The following is a 22,592-nucleotide window of genomic DNA, read 5'->3' as shown; positions in this document are numbered from 1 at the left end:
TGCCAGGTGCACCTTTTTTGATGCTCTAAAAGCTTCATAAAGCTCATTGCCCTGTGAACCGTGCTGGAGTTCCCTTTGGATCTGTGTGTTTGGCATTCCTAGAGCAGGGCTCTGTATTCTCTGTGGAGTTACTGAAGTTTGGACTCCTTTTGGGATTGATGTCAGTGTTAAGCACTGAGCTGCTTAAGTCCATTTTAAAAATAAAATTAATAAATCTGTCTTTAATGACTGATTTTTGTTTTTCCCCGGTAGGACACTCCAGCTCTCTGTGCTTCAGTTGTCACCTCCCTGGCATTTTGGATTTTCTTGCCTAGTGGAAGCAGCAGTGAGGCTCTAGTTGAAGTGAAAGGTAATAGAAGAGTGAAAAGAAGGATTTTATTTTAAAAACACCGCATGGGAGTATGTGCTGGTTGATGTTACCCTTGTGATTGGTGCTTTTGATTTGGTACTTCTGATGAGTCAGGCCCTGTGGTTCCAGGAGGTACAGCAGGGTTCAAAAACCCCGCATTTAATTTTTCAGAAATCACAAACTTAATCTCACATAAAGCATTTTGGTGGGAGCATTTTGAAAGAGCAGTGCTATTTCAACAGTGATAAACCAACTCTTCAGCCTGCCTTCACTATTGACCAAGCACTACAAATGCCAGAGTTATTGCAGTGATGCTATCAAAGCTCTCTGGGAGGAAGCTGTGGCTGCAGAGTACTGTCTCTGTATTGCTGATTTAGTGGTGATTTCAGGGAGGCTGCTGTAACTCCAGCTGAGGTGCCAAAAGAGTTTGTGAAGTGGTTTCTTTTTGTGGCTGGCTCTGCAAATCCTTCAACACTGCCAAAAGTGGACCTACACTTGCTCTGTGGAAATGATGCCAAATGAAATCATTGCTGTAAGTGATTTCACAGCCCAGGGCTCTCTTTATTTCTAAAAGAATGGAATAGAATGCTCAGTAGATTTTTATTTATTTATTTTAACCTGTATTTTCCCTCAGGAGGTCATCTCTGCCCTTTCTCCAGGAGGCGGGCAGACAAGCAGTGGTTATTTGGGTGCTGGGGAAGTTCCCTGTGTGCAAACACAGAAGAGCCTCTGTTGTCATCCAGAGAGATGTTTAACATGTTCCTGTTTCAGAACAAGGTGTGTGTGTCACACCCCCAATGCCTTTCCATCACCAAATGGAAACAAACCCAGGAAAGATGAGACTCATCACATCCCTGAGTCCTGCTGCTCCCTTCTGACACTCCTTACAGAGCCCATCTGTGTCTCCTCCATCCAAACCCTTCATTCCTCATAGGCTTCAAAATCTTTGTTTTCAACCAGGATTAAAGGGGAGCTGCGTGTCAGGAGGTCTGGTGACCAAATCATGATCACAGCAGAGATGCTCCTTGTGGCACAGGTGTATCCCCCCAACTTGCAGCCCTCCAGGGCTGGGGAGGGTTTATGTGTGCCCTGCACCATGAAGGCCACAGGGCTGCAGGTGTCCTCTCATTGTTCTGCCTGGGGCTGGTGCCTTTTCCTCTCAGCAGTGACTGTCTGAGTGTTCCCCCCATGACCTGAGCTTGGACAGGCCTTTGACTCAACTTTGGCATCTTGTTAGCACTGCTGAGGATACATTTCCCTCTCTAAGGAAAACACTTTTGTTGAGCTATTTATATCTTCAGAAGGCAAAACAAAAGCACGGGAGAGGAAACCACAGGGAGAGGCCCTGTATAATCCTCTGGTTCAGCAAGGCTTAAGTGGTTTGTGTGATGTTTAAGCCCTCGGGGTGTGACTTTTCCTCCTCTGAGAGGTTTGCTGACCCCACCTGAAAAGGTCAGGCAGGTGTTGCTTCAGCCCTGGGGATAAGCACAACCACAGGCAGTGATTCTTTTTTCCACTCTTCTATTTTCTATTAAAAATGAAGGATATGAGGTTGGAGTTTTACCTTCTTCATGTCACCACTATTTGTCATCTCCACAGTTGTGTCTGAAATGGGGCCTGTTTGGGAGGAATTCTTCTTCCCCTGGCTCCAGCAAGGAGCTTGGTCCCTCAGTTCCTCTTGAAAAACTTGACTGCTTTTCTAGGATCCCCCCTCAGACCTTTTGGGGGCTGGCAGTGTAACTCAGTTGATATCAAACCCACTTTTCCTGGAGAAGTCTGAGCAGAACAGGGCCAGTGCAAAATATATTTTAGTAAAAAAAGAATCCAGCAATATTAGTTTTATTTAATATTTTAATTAAGTTCCACTTTCTATCCAAAGGTGGTAACAGGAAATGAATAAAACCATTAATCTACTAAGTAGCAAGTAGATCTCTTTTAGTATTAAAATATTCGAGTTTAAAAATATGAATGAATAAATATATAAACTAATTGCTTAAACAGATTTATAAAAATAGATGTGTTGTATAAATTCATAAATAAAATTCACTAGTAGAGAGAGAAGTACAAAATCAGCCTGCTGACAATCAGCTTTTCTTTTGAGAAACAACTACAAGATAAAAATATAAATAACATTAAAATTACTGAAATTACACTTCTCTGATATATCAGGGTTGGTTAATTAAATTACCTTGACTTACATTAGTCCATCCTTATTACATGCTGTTGCAAATAAGACAGTATAAATAGTTTTATAATAAATACAATCAATAACACATTCATCCTTTAAATATTAAATTAAACTAGATCATATAGTTATAGAGAATAGCACGTACACTATCAATGTTCATTCTGGCATCAAACTGATAACTCCTGATAGGTCTCATTTACACAGACCTATCTTCAAGGTATTTTTTCATCCTGGCATGTCAAACTGCTCCTTCAGAGTACAGCTTTCCTGTAAGTTGCATGATGTCCTCATATTTCTTTAAAACCCACCAGATGTAGGTTTTTGTGTCTGCCTCGCCCATGGTCTGTTCCTGGGACTCCACCTGGGGCAGGTCCTGGCTACTGCAGGTGTAGAAGGCAGAGCCTTGGCTCAGCGTGGTGTGCAGCTGGTTGAGGTTGGCCTTGACCACTCCTCTGGAGCTCTCGGTGCAGAAGGTTTCTATGTCGCCTCCCAGGGTTTTCAGAATGTTGTGGATGTGGTGCAAAGCACAGCAGTTTGCCTGGAAAGCTGGACATTTGGATATTCTGTCTGCCATGCCTCTGGCCTTGGACATAACTGTCCAGGGCTCAGAGTGGAATGTTGCAGAGATACACTTGTTCTGTGGGAAAGGAAGAGGAGAGAGAAATTGTTAATCCCTTAGTTTCCCTTTCTCATTTTCATAGCTTTTTGTGGGGTTTTTGGTTGTGTTTCAATCTTGTATCTGCCCTTGCTCCAACTGCCCTGAAATAATGCAATGAACACTTTTCTTCTTGCATGGAAAACAGAGAAGAGCTACTTTAGGTTTTAACCCAAATACTTCTTTTCTGGTAGTCTTTCTAGCGTTTTATAATAATTCAAGAGATTTCTCCACAGACATAGGCACAGCACATGGAAAATGGTGCACTTACATAGAATTCAAACAACTCATGTGCTTTCTGTTGTATTACTGATGCCAAGGTTGGTATCTCTGTAGTGAAATGATTCTGCCTCTGTCCTGTAGTCACTTTGCATTCTGATGTCTCTGTTGGTGCCATGGAGCCCAAAGGAACCAGTAAACAGAAGAGGAAGATTGCACACCTGTTGATCTCTGCATTCAGATGAAGAGAGGAAACCAAAAGGAAAGAAAGAATACAGTGATTAGTCTCAATCTTCTGCATAGTTTTTTGCAAATCTTAATAGTTTTGTGCAACGTGATACATTTGTAAAGCATATTGGCTGAGCTAGAGATGAACATTAGCCAGGGCAACCTTACAGCCTGTAGGAAGGGTAAGTCACACCCATGTTGTAAGTACATTCTTCTTTCTTTCTATATTTTTCATAGAGGAGCACGGAGGAAAGAAAAGAGAAAGCAGTTTCTATTTCTGCTCCTTGTTTCCCCATGTAGAATATGTTTAGAAAATTGTTTACCTAGGGTGATTGCTTGATTAGATTCTGGTGAGGATTGTTTGAGCCTGATGGCCAATCCAATCCACCTGTGTCTAGACCCTCAACAGAAGGTCACAAATTTTAAGTTAGTTAAATATAGTAGTTAAAAAAAAAAAAGCATGTAGTTTTTAGTATCCCCTTTAAATAGTGTATTAATGTATTATAGTCTAGTTATAATAAAAAAATCATTCAACCTTCTAAACTAAAGTCAAACATCATCATTTCTTCCCACCAAGTTGACCTGCATTTACAATACACCCACCTGCTCTGCATTCCATGGTGGGATAGCACAGCGGTGGCTTGGCTGGGAGCTGGCCTTGGGGCTGGTTCTGGAGCTTCTGCCTGCCTGGAGTGCTGTGGATGGGGCCAGGCAGGCTGCATTTAAGTGCTCTGGAGCTCTGGAGTCCTGCGTCAGTGGCTCCCCCACAATACTTTTTTTTTTGCTAGTGATAATTTGGGTTTTTTTTCTTTTTTGAAAGATTACATCGAAAGTTGATTCAAATGTGTCTTTGCTGATTGTGATCTACGTGCACAGTTTCAAACTGACATGGAGGGTGTCCTGTGTAATTTCTTTGATTAAGAGCTTGGCGTGGCCATCCCATCTAAATCTTTGGACTCTCCAAAGTGTGGAATTTATTTATAAAGGTGTTTGGGAGCGTGTTATTGCTGCCCAAAGCCATTGCTTCTCCTGCAGAGTCACTGTAAGAGTGGGCCAGTGCAGGGAGTGAAAAAGGCTTGTGTGCAAGGTAAGTCAGGCCTCTAGTTCCATGCATAAATCCTTTTGCTGGATGCCTGTAAGACCCTGTTCCCAAGGGATGCTCAGGAGCCCCTCTCCCCATCCCCTGTTGCCCATCTCTCCAACTCCCCTGAGGCTGTTTTCTGCATCCAGTAACCAAATGCAAGAAATTCTCATGGACACCAAAACAGAATAGGTGCTAAGTAATGCCAAGGAAGAGATGAGTTACCATGGTACAGAAAGGACAATTCTGGCAGACACTTATTTTATTTGAGGGTTTTATTATTATTTGGTGGGAAAATGGAGACAGAGAACAAGATGTTTCTTTGTGCATGGCATTCTTTAGGAACGTCCCTACAAAGGCAGTGGTGGGTACAAATGGCTCCTTTCAAGCAGATGGGTGATCTTGAAGGGTTTCTTATTTAGAAACACCAAACCTGCAAAGATGCAGTTGGTCAGTGGCCCACAGGAAGATCTGTGGAAAGTGCAGGAGCTTGTACATAAAAGATGCCACTGGGCACTGCCAGCCCCCTCCCAGCTCTTCCAGGTGGGCACAACCAGGGAGATCAGACTGGGATCTGATCTTCCCCCAGGAGCAGGAGTATCTCTTTGTGCAGCACTGAAAGCAACGGGGCCTAGTTATTTTAAACAGTGATGCAAATAAAAGAAGCAGAATTTTTACAGCTTCGCTTTTCCACAAAACACAATTCAACCACTGGTAATTTTCTTTTCAAGACTTTCAGAAGATTTTACTTCATTTTCTCCTAAGGACAGAACTTTACCTGGTTATTCCACTCCAGGACATGCCATTATCTCATAGCCTGTGCATGCTGTACACGTCCTTTCCGGTCTGTACAGGACTGTGATAAGCTGCTGAGCTGATAAGGGAGCAGGTCAGCATCCGTCCTGTAAAACCCAACCTGAGAAGTTCAGCTTTCCACCACGTAACCATCAGCCTCCACAAAACAGCTGCAATTCATTTGGTGAAGTTCTGCTGACACACACTGCTCTGTCAGCTCTCTAAAATGGAATTTGTTGCCATTGCCGCAATACCTATCGCTGGAAAAAGGAAATTGATCTCCGCATGTGAAGACCTGATGCTGACCTGATACACAGCTGTGACTTTTGTTCCTGGAGCTCACCTACTTTTTCCAAGTGTGGGAGCTGGTATTTTCAGCTGAGAGCTTGTTTTCTTGATGGCCTTACATGGTTGTGTGGCAGTGCCCTCCACGTAAAGGGGAGAGCTGGGCTTTCAGAGCTGACTGAGACCCTGACTGCTTCCTCCCTGAAACCCGGGTGACACTCAGGACACAGATAAGGGAAATGGCAAATTCCATGCCACAGGTCCCCTGCCAGGGAAGAATGCTGATGCTGCACCCTGCAAGTGCAGCGTGAGGCCAAACCTTTCCCTGGTGGGGAGCAGCCCCCAGAACCCAGTGGGAACCAGAAAAACAGGGATGTATTCCCAGCCAGGCCAGCTTGTTCCAGACCTGCTCCACCCTCTGCTTGGAGAGTTTGGTTCCATGGCACCATCTCCTAGCAACAGGAACACAAGCCACGGAGCCAGGGGATTCCCTGCCAGGCTGGGGCTGCATGGCAGCACCCGGCAGCGTCTCGGCTGCTTTTCAGGAGCACCTGCAGCACCTGGGGCTGCAGGACTTCCCCTGTGGCCTTGGCAGCTGGGTAGGGGTCTGGGGGGCACAGCCGTGGGATGTGGCTCAGGGCTGCCACTGCTTCTCCTCTCTTCCTGTCCGCAGAACAAATCCTGCCACAATGCCAGCACGAGCCCCCGGGCACAGCCAGCAGGGCTGGAGGAGGCTGTGCCACCGGGAGAAGAAACCCCTGAGGTGCTGCTGGAGCTGCTGAGAGACCAGCACAGCCCCTGGGCACTGCCCCCCGACTGCAGCCCCCAGGACCGGCTCCTGCGGGAAGTGGCCGTGCTGGCACCCGAGCTCCTCCGTGGCTCCAGAGTCTTCCAGGTCATCAAGTCCCTGCGGATACTCGACAAGGGGGTAAGTGCATCTGCTGGTGCCCATAAAGCTGTAGGCCAGGAAACCTTGTCTTCCTGCTCTCAGGGAAAACATGTTGGGAAAAGGACACCTTGGCCACCCCATGGTCTTCCCATACTTCTAGCTGCAGCTAGAGTAGAGCTTCTCCCCACAGCCTCTTGAGGATGTTGTGCTAATCCATGTCACACAGATCAAGACATGTCCATGTCACCCTGGCCACACAGTGCCTCAGGGACAAGTTGGCCAAACCCAGCTCTTTGCAGGTGGAGGAAGTGGATGAGGGTCTGCTGCGGTTCCAGCAGCTGGAGGAACTCATCCTCAGTGCCAACCACATCAGCAGAGTAAACTCAGCCCACCTGCCCCGGACTCTGAAGGTGAGTGGGCAGGGCCTTGTGCAGGATGGGGCAGGAATTCCCATGTGGGAACACAGGGAAAGCCAAACAACTCAAGGGGGTGCCAGGAACAGCTCGTTGCCAACGTGTTTGTTGTTCCTTCTGTCCTGGGCAGGTCCTGGAGCTCTGCTATAATGTTGTGGGTGATCTGCAGGACCTGTCTGCTCAGCCACCCCCCGAGCTCCAGCACTTGGGGCTGGGCTACAACCGGCTGTGTGGCCCTTTCCAGGAAAAGCACTTCACTGTGGATTTCTGGTGATGCCACAGGCTGAACATGGGCTCCCGAAAGGGAAATGAGCAGATGTGAACAGTTGACCTCAAGCCATGAAGATGGCCCCTTTTGGGAAAATACAGAAGGGAAATTTTTGGGAAAATTCAGCAGGGTTGTTTCTTTGCTCTGTGTCTACTCTCTGTGCAGAGCAGTCTGTCTCTGCTGTCTTCTGTCTCATGCCCAGAGGTTGTTTTAGTCCTTAGCAAGGTGTGGAATGGGAAGATCACCAGAGGAATTGCCTTGACACCCTGCCCATCACAATTCCATTTCCCTGGGCAGTTTACTTTTTTCGTGTCCTTCCCAAAGCCACTGCTGGAAGTCTGTAAGCGTCTGAAGCATAGACTGCATCACCAAATGGTGCAGTGGGATCATCAATGGATGCTTAAGAAATGTTTCTGTGTTGCGGGGCAGACTGGCAATGGACTGTATAGCTCAGGAATCTGGAACTGGCCTCCAGATTGGATTCCTCAGTTCAACACAGTTTGTGCTGGGGAAATATGATTTTTGTTTCTGTTTTTGCCTCGGGGCTGTAGCTTTCTATCTTCAAATAGGTGCTGGCTGCCTTACATCTTTCTCTGGGTTTTCTCCTTAGGCCAAACCTTGTCTCCCTTGACCTGAGCTTTAACAGCCTCACAGACCTGCTGGGGCTGGTCTCCCAGCTGTCCACTCTGCAGAACCTCCGCATCCTGATGCTCCAAGGGAACCCACTGGCTCTCATCCCCACTTACAGAGGCTTCCTTGTGGACAGCCTGCCCAAGCTGTTCATCCTCGATGACATCCAAATATGGCCTGAAGAGAGGCAGCAGTTCCGTGGGCTGGCAAGGCAGCCAGGTGAGCCCCGCCTGCTGACCCTGTGATTCAGGAGTGGGGTTTGCGTTGTGGTTGAGCTCTGCAATTACAGGCGAGCTAGTTTCAGACTTTGGCCCAAGAACAACCAATCCCTGTCCCAGCACTGCCTCAGTGTCCTGGGCTACCTCAGCTTTTCTTCCCAGACACCAAATTTCAGATCATGCATTTCCCTCCTGATCTGTGGCAAGAGGAACATCAGTACTGGAGAAGGTGATCACAGAGTGCTGCACTGTCTGCACACAGTGGTGCCACCTCTGTGGCACATCCCTGACTGTGATGAGAGCAGGAGGCTGGGGACACCTGGGATGGGAAGCCTCTCTTGATGGCCCCTACTCAATGAGATTGTGCTGGATGTGTTTTTTGGAGATTCAAATGTTGAAGGAGCAGAGCAGCCAAGCCAGGAGGTGTTTGTGTGGCTTTGTAGTGACGCCACATGGCAGTGGTTTGTCACAGCATTTGCACAGGCTGGTACCAAGGGATGCCAGCAGGCGGGACATGAAACCTGGAGGTTTCTGCTTGCTCTGTTCCTTCCTCTGGAAGGGAAATGCTGCAGCTTCATGGCAGGATTGTCTTGTTTTCAGAGCTGATCAGGAGTGAAGCACGAGTGGTTGTGAGCATTGGGGACATGAAGGGGCTCCCTGATCCCAAAGCTTTTCAGCAGCTGGAGGTTGGCTCCGAGGGTCCGTTGATCACCTACAGCTACTATGTGACCTACCAGTTTGCAGGAGGAGGGGAGCCCAAGGACAAGGGCAGTCCTGAGGTTTGTGTTTGATTGTGCTCCTGGAAACAAGCAGCATGGCAGGTCACAGCAGGGGGAACTGCATCTCCAGGCTATGGGGTGATGGGCCTGGTGTGGGGAGCAGCAGTGCTGGGGACAGAATTCCCATGTGGCTGCATCTAGCAGGACAATCCCCAGCTGCCCACATTCCACATCCCTCTTGGGGAGCCCAGAGCTCTGCACAGGAGAGTGCACTCACAGCCCCACAGCCTTCCTCCTGCTGACTGTGGCACTGAACTCCCCTCTTGCCATGAGGGTGGGCTGGAGAATAGGATTTTTGGAGGCAGATCCATCTCTGTTCCAGGGAACAAAAATCCACCAGAGTTCCACAGTGGCCACACTGGATGTGGACAGCTCTGCTCAGGACACAGGAGAAACGAAAAGCCATCAGAAACCTCCAGCCACAGAGGAGTCCAAGGCCCACTCTGGTAATGAGGAATTACAGATCTTCTGTTCCATGACTCAGGGCAGGTTTATAGCTCATTGTGGGGGTGGTGGCATCAGGATGTCCCTCACAGGGCCAGCTGGGCTGTTCTGCAACTGATGGATAATGACCTGGCACCAGACATGCTCTGAGGGTCCTTCTGTCCTGGGGAAAGAGAGGTCTCTGGACTTTTTTGTTTCCCTACACAGCGAGGGTGTTTGCCACCCCTGGACAGCCCTGGGCAGACACCATCGACTGCAGCTACAGGAAGGAACACATTGCCAAGAACTTGGTGGGGCTGAAGTCCTACCTGGAGACTGGAACAATTGTCTCAGTTGTGGAGGAGAAGGTGAGGGTGTGGCTGAGCTGGATGAAGGGGGAAGAGCTGCTGGGATGCCCAGCCAGTGGCATCACATTCCCTCTGGGAGGCAGGCTGGGATGGCAGCTCCTCTCTCTGGGCAGGTGCTCGCATGGCCTGTAGATCCAGAAGAAAACGCTGTCACAAATAAGGAAGGACAGGAGCTGAAGAAGAACCGTGCAAAGGTAGGGTGCCAGGAGAGAACAATGACTAAATTCTCTCTGAGTTGCAAAAACAGTGATGGGAGAACAAGGACCCTTCTCCTGGGTCAGCCTGGTGTGTCAGAGACCTCTCCCAGAGTCCCCCCTTTCTGTGGGGGGAAGGCAGCAGCTGTTGACACACACCTTGGCCAAGATGCAGTGGTGGGCAAGGGGCTGGGTTGGGGTTGCTTGTCTCTGATAAAGGGACCCCAACCTTCTGCTGAGGCCTGTCCCTGTGTCCAAGGACAAGCAGAAAAAGAAGAAGAAGCAGTCATATGAATTCCGCAGCGACCCTCCCATTCACAGCACCCTGGGCACCACGAGGGTGACCTTAGAGACCCTGCTGGCCACCGAGGACCTGGTGGCAACTGTGTGTGACTTTGGGATCCTGATCCCTGAGAAACCACCAGAACCACCAGTTCTGGAGGAGAAGGTAAGGAGCATGTCCCAGGGCAGGGCTGCAGGCTGGAGTTCAGCAAATGCCCTCTCTGGCCTGGGCATCCATCTGTCCATCCCTCAGTTCTTCTCTCCCCAAAATGGGGCTGAAATAGCCCTGTCTGACCACCATCCATCGCTGTGGTGTGGTTATTTAACGCTGATATTAGTGAGCAGTTCTGCTACTTTTTTTGGGCCTAGGAAAATAGATGAGTTTATTTTTCCATTCCAGAATGTGTAAGCAGCCATTTGTGCTTCCTCTGGTGCTCTCTCTCAGCATGGCAGCACATACCAGCTGTACCAACTTTCTGTTTCCTGGATTCTCTTCTCTGAGCAGCCACTCTGCTGTCGTCCTGCTCTCCCTCACCTCTGTCCCTGCCCCTGAAATCCTGGTGACAGCACTCATAATCATGATGACAGCTGCCACAGGACTGAATGAGGGCAGTGAGTTTCAACACACCCTTATTGTGGAAACATCTCTCTCCACAGGAGGTCAAAAAAGGCAAAGACAAGAGCAAAAAATCCAAAGCAAAGAAAGGAGACCAGAAAACCGCGTCTTCCGAAGGTAACAGAGGCTGGAGCTGGCGGGACAGAGGGTGGGGTGTGTGAGAGAGCAAACAGGAGCAGGCGGTGCCCGGCCACACTGCCAGCTCCAGGAGCAGGGACTTACTCACATCCTGAGCCTCGGGCCGTGAATACCGACATTGACTGCGGGGCTCTCAGAATAGCCTGGACTCTTTATGAGTCGGTGTCTGCAAGCACCGAGGGTGGGCTGCCAGCTGCCCTGGGAGACACACACCTACAGCACCCTGTGCCAGAGGAGATGGGCAAAGCAGATTTTTGGGTGAGAAAAGCACTGCCCACTGTGTTGGCTGCCAAATGTGGGTGGTGGCGTGGGCGGGCAGCTGGGCGAGGGCTGCCTGGGATGCATAATGAGCTCCTCATTCACTGCCAGCTCACATCTCCAAGCACTTTGCAGAGGGGATTATTGTTCTCTCTGGTTTGGAGATGCGATGCACAGAGAGCCCCAGGTGCCCCAGCCAGCCCGTGGCAGGGCTGGGAACAGATCCCAGTCTGCTGTCACCCACGAGGACACCACCTCGACCCCGCTGGGGGTGTCCCGTGCCTCCCCAGTGTGGAGCTCAGGGCTGCTCAGCCAGCAGCCTTGCTTAAGCTGCCAGAGACAAACCTCACCCTGCCTCTTGTAGGTTATTTTTCCATCAGTCTTGGTTCTGACTGCAAAAATAGCAATGCCAGCACATTGAAGGGGTAACGCAAGAGTGGGAGGAAGTGGGAGAGGGAAGGGGTGGCCAAACAACGCTGAAAAGCTGCTCGTGGGTCAAGGAGGGCATGGAGAGGGCCAGGCCTCAAAGCACTGCTCAGAGCTACCAAAGGACTTTTGTGTTCCTGCTCTGGCATCAGATTTAAGAGTGCAATTAACCCAGAGAGCTCCAGGTTGCTTTCCTGTGCTCTGTCACCCGCAGCAAGGTCCCCATCTTTGGGGGGGCTCTCAGAGCTCTGCAGTCCTGGGCTGCATTCACGGAAGCTGGTGGCCTCCCCTAGCAACCCGAAAAGCAGAAAACTCATTGAATTGCTGTCCCCCACAAGAAGATGTGTATTTGCAATGTACACTCAGCCTGTTGCTAGAGCAGGCAGCTGCTGTCAAACAGCTCAGCTTCAGCCGTGGTTGTTTCTTCCTTCCTTCTCCCCCTGGTGTGTGGTCAGTGCGTGCAGGAGGTTTCCCTTCAGCTTGAACGAAGGTAAAAGTGCTGTTGTGTGCACAGAAGTGCTGCTGCTGCAGGAAACCCAAAACAATTAGACAGACATTTGTGCTTAATTTGGTGTCCTCATGTGCCTGTGCAGGTGGGGGCTGGCTTGGCTGCACTGTGAGGCCACTGAGTGCATATTTCAGATTGTGAGTGCAAAATTCACAGTGCCTAAAGATGAACTGCCCCACAGCCTGCTACACCCGCTGTCCCATGGCTGTGACTCATTGAACACCTCAGTTGTGGCTTTTTTGGGGGGCTGCTCAAGGCCTGCTGAGCTCAGTGTCTGCACATCCTGCCTGCCCTGTGAGTCACCAGCTGCTCCGGGGGTGTTTGACACTTTCACATCACCTGGGGACTGCCCTTGGAGCTGTGACAGTGGCCATGCCCCGGGGACAGGGGAGGACTCCCAGCCCTGTGTCCGGCAGGGCTGAGCAGGCACTCTCACAGCCGGGAACTGAAGCTGATTTGCATCCCTCAGTTCAGCAAATGCACACAAATAATAAGTCTTCTCAGAGGAATTGGGATCACTTCCAGACGGCTCAAAGAGGAAAGGCAGCAGGCTTTGTCACAAGTGAACCATTTGCCCAGACACTGAAGGATGTCTTCAGAAGTAGTCTCACGTAGGTCTCATTTTACCTCACACTTGATTTTCCAGGATCCTTGAAATAATTTATTTCTGCATCTTTTGTTTGCCCTAGGGCAGTTTCACAACAAAAAGCAAGTCTGCACCCAGGTCAACTGCCAGCCAAAGATGCTTTTTGGGCTTATCATCCAAAATCATCTTCAGTTTTCCCTGAGGCCCAGTCAGTGCTGACACCCTTGCACACTGCTGCTTGTAGGATCATTTACTCTCTCAAGACAGTGACAAATGTACTTCTTACCACAGGAAAAGGAAAAAACAAAGACACTGCTGAAGCAGAGGAGGGTCAAGAACTCCAGCCAGTGCCGCTGACAGTTCAATTCCAGATGCAGCTGCTTCGATGGCCCTTGGCAGCCAACACCCAGAGCCAGGAGAACGTGGCCAGGCCCGTGGGGAAGACTCAGTGATGTGTCCACAGCAGAAGCACGAGTGGAAATAAACCACACGGGAACGCTGCGTGGAGCTGCTTTAGCTGAACCGCCAGAGCTGGGAGATACCCGGGGACTCCTGGTGGTCTGTGCCCGGTGCTGAGCTCCTGCAGGAGCCGGAGCAGGCAGGGGGTGCGGGCTGGGTGTGCCGGGCCGGGGACACGCGGCCCCGGTGCCAGCGCCCCGCGTCCTCCGCCCGCGGGCGGGGCTCGGCAGCGGCGGGGCGGGGCGGCGGCAGCTCCCGGTGGATCGCGGAGGGAACGGCAGCTCCCGGTGAATCGCGGAGGAGGCTCCTTCGCCGAGCAGGGCAAGGCTTTTGCCGTGCGGGGTCACCGTGGAGCGGCGGCTCCAGCCCGGTCTGCGCGCCCCGGCGGGGCCGGGGGCTCTGGACCGTCCTCACCGGCAGCACCGGGTCCTGGTGAGAACCAGGGGAAGCAGCGAGACACGTCCCCGTCCCGGGTAAGGTGGGAGGGAACGGCTCGTCTTCATCTGCCCGCCCGGGGCCGGTCCTGCGCCGGATGCTGCCATGTATCCCAGGATTAAAAGCCTCGTGCTTTACATCTTCTCAATCACGCTGCTGGCCTGGGTGTTTTACATGAAGAAGGAAGCGAAGTTGGCAGCATCATCAGCAGAGCACAAAGTGGATGTGGTGGATCACAGGCTGCAGCCTTCGGTTCTGGACAGTGCTGAGCACAGCAAGTGTGTGCCGAACTTGACCTTTGCCAATGCTTTTCTCACCCTCCCGGAGCCTCACCGAGTCTTCCTAACCTACAAGCACTGCAGGAACTTCTCGGTCCTGCTGAGGCCTTCCAGGTGTAGCCAAGAGATGTTCCTCCTGCTGGCCATCAAGTCTTCCCCCATTAACGTGGACCGGCGTGTGGCCATCAGGAACACGTGGGGGAAGGAGGCGTCCATCGGGGGCAGGCGCATCAGGCTGGTGTTCCTCCTAGGGCGCTCCGAGGCCAAAATCCAGCTGCAGCCCCTGCACCAGCTGCTGGCTTATGAGAGCCAGGAATTCAATGACATCTTGCAGTGGGATTTTGTTGATGACTTCTTCAACCTGACCCTCAAGGAGCTGCATTTCCTCCGCTGGTTCATGGAGGACTGCCAGCACGCCAGGTTCGTGCTGAAGGGTGACGATGATGTGTTTGTAAACACTTACAACATTGTTGAGTTCCTCCAGGAGCTGGACCCTGAACAGGATCTCTTTGTTGGGGATGTGATCGCCAACGCCCGGCCCATCAGGAACACCAAGGTCAAATATTTTATTCCAGAGCTCATGTATGGGGCCACCTTCTATCCTCTCTATGCAGGAGGAGGGGGATACGTGATGTCCAGAGAGACAGTGCGTCGCCTCCAGAGCACCGCAGAGGACATGGAGCTCTTCCCCATAGATGATGTGTTCGTGGGAATGTGTCTGGCAAAGATGTCAGTGATCCCAAAGAACCATGCTGGCTTTAAGACTTTTGGGATCCAGAGACCTTTCAATCCTTTTGATCCGTGCTTGTACAAAGAGCTGATGGTTGTGCACAGACTGAACCCAACGGAGATGTGGATCATGTGGACGCTGGTGAAGGATGACAGCATTAGGTGTGCGGTGTCGGTGACACACAGCTACAGCAGGGGCTGGAAAAGGACCTACTGATGAGCCCAGTGGGATTGTGGCTGGTGACAGGGTACTTAAACTAAAAATCAGGTCGTGGTAGAAACGTGTCCGTTACTAACAGACTGCACTGGAGCTGTTGTGATTTGGTTTGCAGTGAGTTTTTCTGTCAGGGGTTACTTGAACCAATTGAATTGTCACAGGGTGGGGATGTGGTCAGTGGCTTCCCAGCCAGACTGTGTCAGGGCAAGTCACAAGTGCCACCTGCATGGTGTCTGACTGCTGGCCAAAGTCAGTCTCATGTGGGACAGCCAGCAATGACTAAGGAGTGATACAGCATTTGAAATTTACTTGAAGGCATGGAAGAAAGGCCAGTATGTCCTGCTGGGTCTGCTGTCCCAGGGTAGCGACCCCACAGCTCCTAGCAGACAGCAGGAGAAAGGGAGTGGAGCAGGGAAGGAAAAGCTTCAAGAATAACATGGCCTTAACACAGCAGTGACCATGATCTGAGGGACTGGGCTCTGCCCCCAGCCCTTTGGCTTTTGCATAAACTCACAACAGGTTTACATGCACTGGAAACTTTAGCACAAACACTTTCTGATCTGGTTTAAGAGGAGCCACGTGTTTTGAATAATTTTGGTGGTAGGAAAAGTGGTTGTAGCGTCCCATGTTGTGTGGGAGGTGTTTGGTTTGTTGTTGTTGTAATGTTGTGTATAAATAAAATATTTTTCAGAAATATTTACATGGGAATGTTCTTAGGTCTTCTGAAAGCTAAGAGCCCTAAAAGCCAGGGAAGGCTGAGATGTGGTGCTGGCTATTTGCATTAAAGAGGATAATGTTAGAGGAAATGGATACTTGCCACTTCTTTTTCTGTGAGTTGTTCTCTGCCCTGTTCAGACAAGATGCATTGACCCAAAAGTGATAAATCTGAATGTGCTGGAGTTGCTAATTTGAGAAAAGATCAAATATAGAACTAGGTTTTGATGGTACTTTTGTGAAGCTTATCACTATCTTGCTGCTAGAGCAGGAGCTGTGGATGAGCAGGAAGCAGCCTGGAAGCCTTAGGGGGAAAAAACAAGCAAATGAGTAAAGAGGAAGTGTGCGATTAGAGCAAGCCGAGCCCTTTGTGCTGTGCTGCTGTAATTGTTGTCTCTAATGCCAATTGCCCAGCACCAGATGGGAGCTGGAGCTTTCAGAAGTGCCCAGGAGGTGCTGCCAGGAGGTTCCTGCTTGTCCTACAGACAGGGACACCCTGAGAGCAGAGGTGTGGGAGCTCTCAGTGGGATGCTGAGGGACTGCTGGTAAGATGTGCTCTCTTGGCCTTCTGGAGCACCTGGAGTAGCTCTTGTTGAGACCCAGGGCTGACCCAGGCTCTTGGGGCAAAGGTGGCACCTCACAGGAGCTGTTTCTGTGCCAGGTGTGAGTAGGGGTTTGTCTCAAAGAATTGGTGGGTGTCCATCCTCAGGGTGGTCTTGTGCAAGTTGTTACTGTGTTTTCTGGCTGCAGCTCCAACAGGGTTTCATTAACTGTTGAGAAAGTGCCTGTGTGCAGTTTCAGGTGTGTAAACAAGGCCGAGTGCCAGCAGCAAATGCTAGGCTCTGGGCACAGTTCTCTGGGCACTGCTGCTGGTCCTGGGGAGGACACTGGACAGGGTGGGCACCCGTGGTGCCCTGTGAGCTGCTATGCCAGCACTTTTGTGATCCACTCCATGATTCCCAGTGCAAACTCAGGAGCACAGAGCATGATGTCATGTCTGTTGTGGGCTTAGGTGTGTGGGCTAACCCCCAACTGGCAGCTCTCACAGCCTAACAAAGGTGAGGGACTCTTTTCTGCCCTGTTTTGGGGTGATTAGTGCTCCTCAGCCCCACTTTGACTTGGCTGGGCTGACTGGTTGGTTCCAGTCACGTTGGGCTGGATGCGTGTGGAAACAGCTCTCGGGCAGGAAGCGCTGTACGTGCAGTGAAACAAGAAGTGAGGTCACAGCAGGGCTGGGAGCAGGCTCTGAAAGGGGAAGAGGGACTTTCCTGGCTTTGCAGGCTCCTGGCAGTGCCATGCAAACATCTGAGTAGTTACTGTGGCATCCTGAAAGGTACACAACTTGTTTGTGCTCTCGGGTCAGGGGCTTGGCAGATGTTCTTCAGCTGCACAAGGTACCAAAGGAGAGCAGTTGTAGTTAAAGGTTGACCTGAGGCTGCATTTGGCTCCTGAGGGCTCAGCTGTGCCACCACTCAAGTAATCCTCTCATCACAGGAGATTTTTTTCCCAATGCTCAAGTCCAAAGCTGTGCTTGGCACAGCAGACACAGGCAACCCACCATGAGCTGAATTCCAGACTGTGCATCCTCCTTGGATACAGCAGCAGCTAGTGAGGAGCAAGCAAAGATGGTTTGTTAATTTTCTTTTTTATACATAATCTATAAATGAACAGTGCTGTGCACCTGAGGTTGTATTTGTTCCAAAGGCAGCCAAAATGTGACACCTTTTATGCCATGGTCAGAAAATTCCTGGTCAGGCACAATTCAATTTAGTAACACCACCCTTGACACAGATACATCAGATGCTAATCTGTGGTGAAAAACCTTTGATTAATGTGTGTTTTCTTAAACAACCTGGCAGATGTGGATCCAATCATCAGTGATAAAGTTCAAGTGGATGCTGTTCTACAAAGCAAATTTCACACCCGCTGTCAAGTTAGGAAATGAACAGAGCGTAAGACACTTGTGGTTTTGAATCCTGCAGTGAAACATTAAGTTTGCAGAAGAAATAATTAAGATTATTTCCTGAAACTTGCACTGGAAAGCATTAAAATATGTAAAACTATTTTGCTCAGTGCTTTGTAGAACAGTACACAGCAGTTGCCAAAACAATTCTGTTTATAACTATAATATATTGAAAATCAAACCTCCCCCAGAGGTGACTCTGGGTGAGATAAGTTGCTGTGCTGGAAAAAAGTGCACAAAGAGCCTGGGTGACTCCATGAAGTTCTCAGCTCCAGAGCAAATATTTCCCCTGACTGCAGCTCAGTGTAATTTGGTGCAGCTGCCAACTCAGAGGTTGAAAACTTTTAAGTTCAAATAGAAAGCAGGGCCTATTCTCTTCCCCAAATGGACACACCCACAACAAGCTGCTTTTGCAGAATTTAATAAAGCATCTCATCACAGACATTATTTATCTCACAGGTTAAAAACAAGGATTTTTAAATACACTTCTCTGGCTGATCCCTAATGAGCTCCCACAAACAGACCAAGGGAGCAGCAGGACCCTCCAAGCAGAGACACAATTACCACCAGGCCATCCCTGATAACAGTCTTCACATTTGCATAGATAAACATTTAAATAAATGAATCCAAAAGTATTACAAACAAGGTAAGTTACAAACAAATCTGAGGCCTTCCAAATACTTGATTTGTAAAGCAATCCTCTTTTTGGGGAAAAAAAATGGAATCACAGGCTTATTTCAGCAGTTTTACACTGTCCCACACTTCAGAGCTTGGGACTGTTCCACTTGTGATTGACCCTGAGAGTTCAGTTTTGTTCAGTCCTCCCGAAGGTAAGGGTCATCATCTGCATTTCCTAAAACACCCTGTGGCAATGAGGAGTCCTCTCCTCTGGCTTTTATGAGCTCGTCCGTCTGAACTTCAGCTAATTTGGTCTCTGCTTTCTGGGACAGCAGCCGCACCTCTTGCACCTGGGACTTCACCACCTGGATGTGGCTGCGGGCTGTCACCGAGGCCTGGTCTGCACCTGCAGGGAAGGATCAACACTCTGGGTTACAGGAGCACTGGGCAACCCTTCAGCTAAGGAAAGGATGGGATTATCATCTGCTTTGCTGTGTTGTGATGGCTCTTGGGCTGTATGAATGCATTTACTGTTCATTTACCTCAAGCTTTTTGTCTGCTTTGAGATGCCACTGCTGCCTTGAATTCTCCCATCCCAGTGGGCTACAGCTGGAGTTGGACAGGAGTGATCAGCTTGTGCCAGTGGGTTTGAGAGCTAAGCCCAGCCCAGTCCTTGTGTGCCAGAACCTTTCAGTCCTCGTCCCATCCTGCCACCTACAGCAGTGGGAATACCTGTGGCACTGCTGAATTCCCACCATTCTCTGCCCATGCTCCCACAAATTTCTGTCTCTTCTCCAGGCACTTAGAGAATTAGGGTGTCTCTGTATATTCACTGCTTTCCCTCCCTTCTCCACTCCAGTAACTTTGCCCATTTACTACAAACCAGTCCATAACTCGGCTCTCAAATCTCTCCAGGGAGAAAAAAACAAAATTAGTATATTTTCCTTTTTTAATATAACTAAATCCATCTGGAAAGTCCTCTTGGATTCATTGGCAGCCTTGATTCTGTGGCTCCCAGGACCATGTTTGAGCCTTGCATTTAAAAATAACCAAACTCTTCCCTGAGACATTTTTGCCCACGGTTAGTCTTGACCTAAACCACATGTGAAGTTTCCAGGCCTAGTTCTCAGAACACACCTACAGACAAACTTGCAGCCAAAAGCAGAATGTATGTGCTCAGCACCTGTAAAAACCAAGCACCAGCTGTCAGTTGTTGTGTTAACTGAATGCAGATTTGTGTCTGAGCTGTGCTGAGAGAGGGAGAAAGGGCAGAGGCTCGGTGCTGCTGCTGCTCACCCGACTGATACGCAGCCTCTGCCGCCATCTCGGACAGCCGCAGCGCCGTCATCCAGCTGGATTCCAGCCTGAGGTACTCCTGCTGCTTGGTGGTCATCTAGGAGCAGGAGACAGAACCAACAAGGTGTAACACACCCCAGAGCTCTCCTGAGCTGTGAGAGCAGGGCTGGAGAGGCAGATGGTGAGGGAGGTTTGTTTGCTTACATCCACTCTGGCTCCTATGACCACCTGCCAGACTGCATCCACCTCTTCCGAGTTCATTTTCCCAAGGAGATTTGAGTATTGCTTGTAGAGAGACACCAGGGTATAAACTGCCTGTGAAGGAATCATTTTGCACAGTTACCACCACAGCCTACACAGCTCTGGCGTTGTCTCAGGGTTACCTGGTGTTAATTAGCAAAATTACTCTTCATACACTTGATGTACTGACAAGGATGCACACTGGAATACAAGTACTTTACTCAAATTGGCACTATTTGCAAAATTAAAACTGTGTCTTCTTGTTTCAGACTTAAGTATGGCTCATGCCATTCTTCTGATGGAACTCAGTTCATGGCCTTAGAAAGACTGAGAAGGGCAATAAAATGCCCAAGAACAGAGAGCTCAGTACACAGGTAATATAAATAATTGTTATGAGTTTCTTCAGTCGTAGTTCTGAGTTCCAGGGTTATTTTGCCTAAGTAAAAAAAGGGACTTCTTAAAAGGGCATGAGATGACAGGACAAGGGGAATGGATTCACACTGACAGAGGGCAGGGCTGGATGGGATGTTAGGGAAAAATTCTTGGCTGTGAGGGCGGTGAGGCTCTGGCACAGGCTGCCCAGAGAACCTGTTGCTTCCTCATCCCTGGAAGTGTCCAAGGCCAGCCTGGACAGGGCTTGGAGCAAACTGGGATAGTGAAAGGTACCCCTGCTCATGGGACTGGATAAGATTTAAGGTCCTTCCAACCCCAAACCATTCTGGGGTTGTCTAATTTTAACCCCAAAGCAACAATTTCACAAAGCTAAAAGTAACTTCCACATTTGGTGTAGAACATGGCACCCGAGAGACCTGACATCTTCAACCCCCCTCACCTCCTGGATTAAATTAATTTTTCAAAAGCCCCTTTTGAGCATGGTTTAAGAGGTGTAGCTAGTGCCAGAGCAGCAGTGCCAGGCGTGAGGCCCCTGGGCTCACCTTGGTGTACTCGGTGAGCGCCTCGATCAGCGCGTAGGTGGTCTGGGAGAGCAGCGTGGCCGTGCTGTCTGTCACCAGGGACACGGCTCTTCTGATCAGGGCGTCGTTGCTGAGGGACCCCGAGCTCTGCTGCTGCAACACAAGACACCCCTGTGACCTCATGGGACCTCGTGGGACCTCCTGTGACCTCGTGGGACCTCGCCATCGCCTTCCCCACGGACGCCACTCAAACACAGAGGTGAGGAAGAGCCCGGCTGCGAGGCTGCACAGCCAAGCTCTCCCAGGAGAGAACCAGGACAAGCAGGGAGGTTTGGGTGACAAGGAGGGGTGCTGGGGGTACCTCCACGACGGGGACAGCGCACAGGGCCACCCCCAGCCCCAGGGCCTGGTGCCACCGCCCGCTCCCGCCCGCGAGGCCTCGCTGCCGGACGCCGGCCAGGACCGGGAAGCTGCGTCTGGAAAAGCAAGAGTAAAAGTTTAGCAGCAGAAACATCCCAGTGTGGGGTGGGAAACGGGTCACGGAGGAGAACAACACCCAGCAGCTGTTCCAGGGGAACTTGTCTGTGCCAGGCTCCTGTGATGCAGCTGCCTGACGGTGGATGAGTAAGTTTGTTTCAAAGTTTGTATTACTGTTTAATCGTAAGTGCAAGAAAAGGCAAGCACAGTAACTAGTGCAATTTTAGTACTTCCATAGAGAAAATGTATATTAGCTGGTATGGGCACACTGCTGATAGTTAATAATACTGGAAAATAGGTTCAAAAACATGCTTAAAAGTGGCGTGTAGTACATGCAGGTGAGAAATATGACAGGTTTGTTACAACGCAACAACACTTGAGACTCTGTGGCCACTTTTATTTACAACCCAAGCTGTGAAAACGCCCTGGGGTCAGGGTCTATCACGGAAATACCCGAGCGGAAAAACAGAAGGACAGAGCAATGAGACTTTTTGTTGTCGCTGTTGTTCTACAGCAATTTAATGAAAACAACGGGTGGATTTTCCTTCTTTTACGCCGTGCACTCTTTAACCTACAGCCTGCGGCTGGGGAGCCTCTCCCTCAGCCTCTCCCCCCGGCCCGCCGCGGTACCTGAGCACGGAGCAGCAGCTCCGCAGCCACCGCCCGCCCGCCGCCATCTTGGCCCGCCCGGCGCGCGGGAAGTGACGTCATGTGGGCGCGACCGCGCCGGGGCGCGCGGGTGAGTGGGCGCGGCGCGTGCGCAGAGCGCGGGCGGGGCGCGCGCCGCGCCGTGAGGGCAGCGGCGGGAACGTGAGGGGGACGGAGCGAGAGACGTGACGGGGGCGTGCCAGGGGTGTCCCCAAGGATGTCCCAGGGATGTCCCAGGGATGTTCTGAGGGATGTCCTCAGGGGTGTTCCCAAGGATGTCCCCAGTGATGTCCCAGGGATGTTCTGAGGGATGTCCCAGGGATGTCCCCAAGGATGTCCCCAAGGATGTCCCCAGCGATGTCCCAGGGATGTTGAGAGGGATGTCCTCAGGGGTGTCCCCAAGGATGTCCCCAAGGATGTCCCCAGGGATGTCCCCAAGGATGTCCCCAGCGATGTCCCCAAGGATGTCCCCAGCGATGTTCCAGGGATGTTCTGAGGGATGTCCTCAGGGGTGTTCCCAAGGATGTCCCCAGCGATGTCCCCAGCGATGTCCCCGCGGCCCCTCCGCACTCACAACCCTGCGGAGCACCCCCGACACTCCTCTGTGTTCCGCCGGGATGTCCAACATCGCACGGGTCAGAAATAGGCAACAATTTGCCCAGCTGCTGGGAATGAGGTTACAAAACAGGGTCTTGTCTAATTGTTACAAAATGTGGAATGTAGCAATTCTAAAAATTCTCTAAGAATGGACTGTTCTTTGGGGTTTGGTTTTGTAGCTTTCAAGCCTGATAAACAATATTTAATCCGT

The 22,592-nt window shown here is 50.4% G+C and overlaps 3 protein-coding genes across 4 annotated transcripts; 2 read left to right on the top strand and 1 right to left on the bottom strand.

The window, feature by feature from the left end:
* The first annotated feature begins 6,286 nt into the window (after positions 1 to 6,286).
* LRRC43 (leucine rich repeat containing 43) lies at positions 6,287 to 13,297 on the top strand. The gene is made up of 12 exons (XM_031506209.2): positions 6,287 to 6,399; positions 6,474 to 6,728; positions 6,989 to 7,099; positions 7,233 to 7,372; positions 7,981 to 8,219; positions 8,819 to 8,997; positions 9,320 to 9,443; positions 9,649 to 9,788; positions 9,902 to 9,982; positions 10,242 to 10,430; positions 10,922 to 10,997; positions 13,088 to 13,297. The coding sequence occupies exons 1-12, from the start codon at positions 6,310 to 6,312 to the stop codon at positions 13,246 to 13,248; spliced, it is 1,785 nt and encodes a 594-aa protein (XP_031362069.2). The 5' UTR covers positions 6,287 to 6,309; the 3' UTR covers positions 13,249 to 13,297.
* A 239-nt stretch (positions 13,298 to 13,536) lies between these two features.
* Positions 13,537 to 15,610, top strand: B3GNT4 (UDP-GlcNAc:betaGal beta-1,3-N-acetylglucosaminyltransferase 4). The gene has a single exon (XM_021544602.2). The coding sequence runs from the start codon at positions 13,796 to 13,798 to the stop codon at positions 14,912 to 14,914; it is 1,119 nt and encodes a 372-aa protein (XP_021400277.1). The 5' UTR covers positions 13,537 to 13,795; the 3' UTR covers positions 14,915 to 15,610.
* A 2,386-nt stretch (positions 15,611 to 17,996) lies between these two features.
* Positions 17,997 to 21,865, bottom strand: DIABLO (diablo IAP-binding mitochondrial protein). Of its 2 annotated transcripts, none has more exons than XM_021544603.2 (6): positions 21,767 to 21,865; positions 21,021 to 21,135; positions 20,681 to 20,812; positions 19,710 to 19,820; positions 19,506 to 19,602; positions 17,997 to 18,615 (listed from the first exon to the last, which is right to left on the bottom strand). In XM_021544603.2, the coding sequence occupies exons 1-6, from the start codon at positions 21,811 to 21,813 to the stop codon at positions 18,407 to 18,409; spliced, it is 711 nt and encodes a 236-aa protein (XP_021400278.1). In that variant the 5' UTR covers positions 21,814 to 21,865; the 3' UTR covers positions 17,997 to 18,406. The 2 variants fall into 2 exon arrangements, with proteins under 2 accessions (XP_021400278.1, XP_021400279.1); XM_021544604.2 differs by having other exon boundaries at positions 20,681 to 20,809.
* Between the last annotated feature and the right edge of the window lie 727 nt (positions 21,866 to 22,592).

The sequence above is a fragment of the Lonchura striata genome, chromosome 18, assembly GCF_046129695.1.
Source record: "Lonchura striata isolate bLonStr1 chromosome 18, bLonStr1.mat, whole genome shotgun sequence".
Taxonomy (NCBI): domain Eukaryota; kingdom Metazoa; phylum Chordata; class Aves; order Passeriformes; family Estrildidae; genus Lonchura; species Lonchura striata.
The sequence above is the reverse complement of the archived record's forward strand: the minus strand, read 5'-3'. Positions and strand labels throughout refer to the sequence as shown.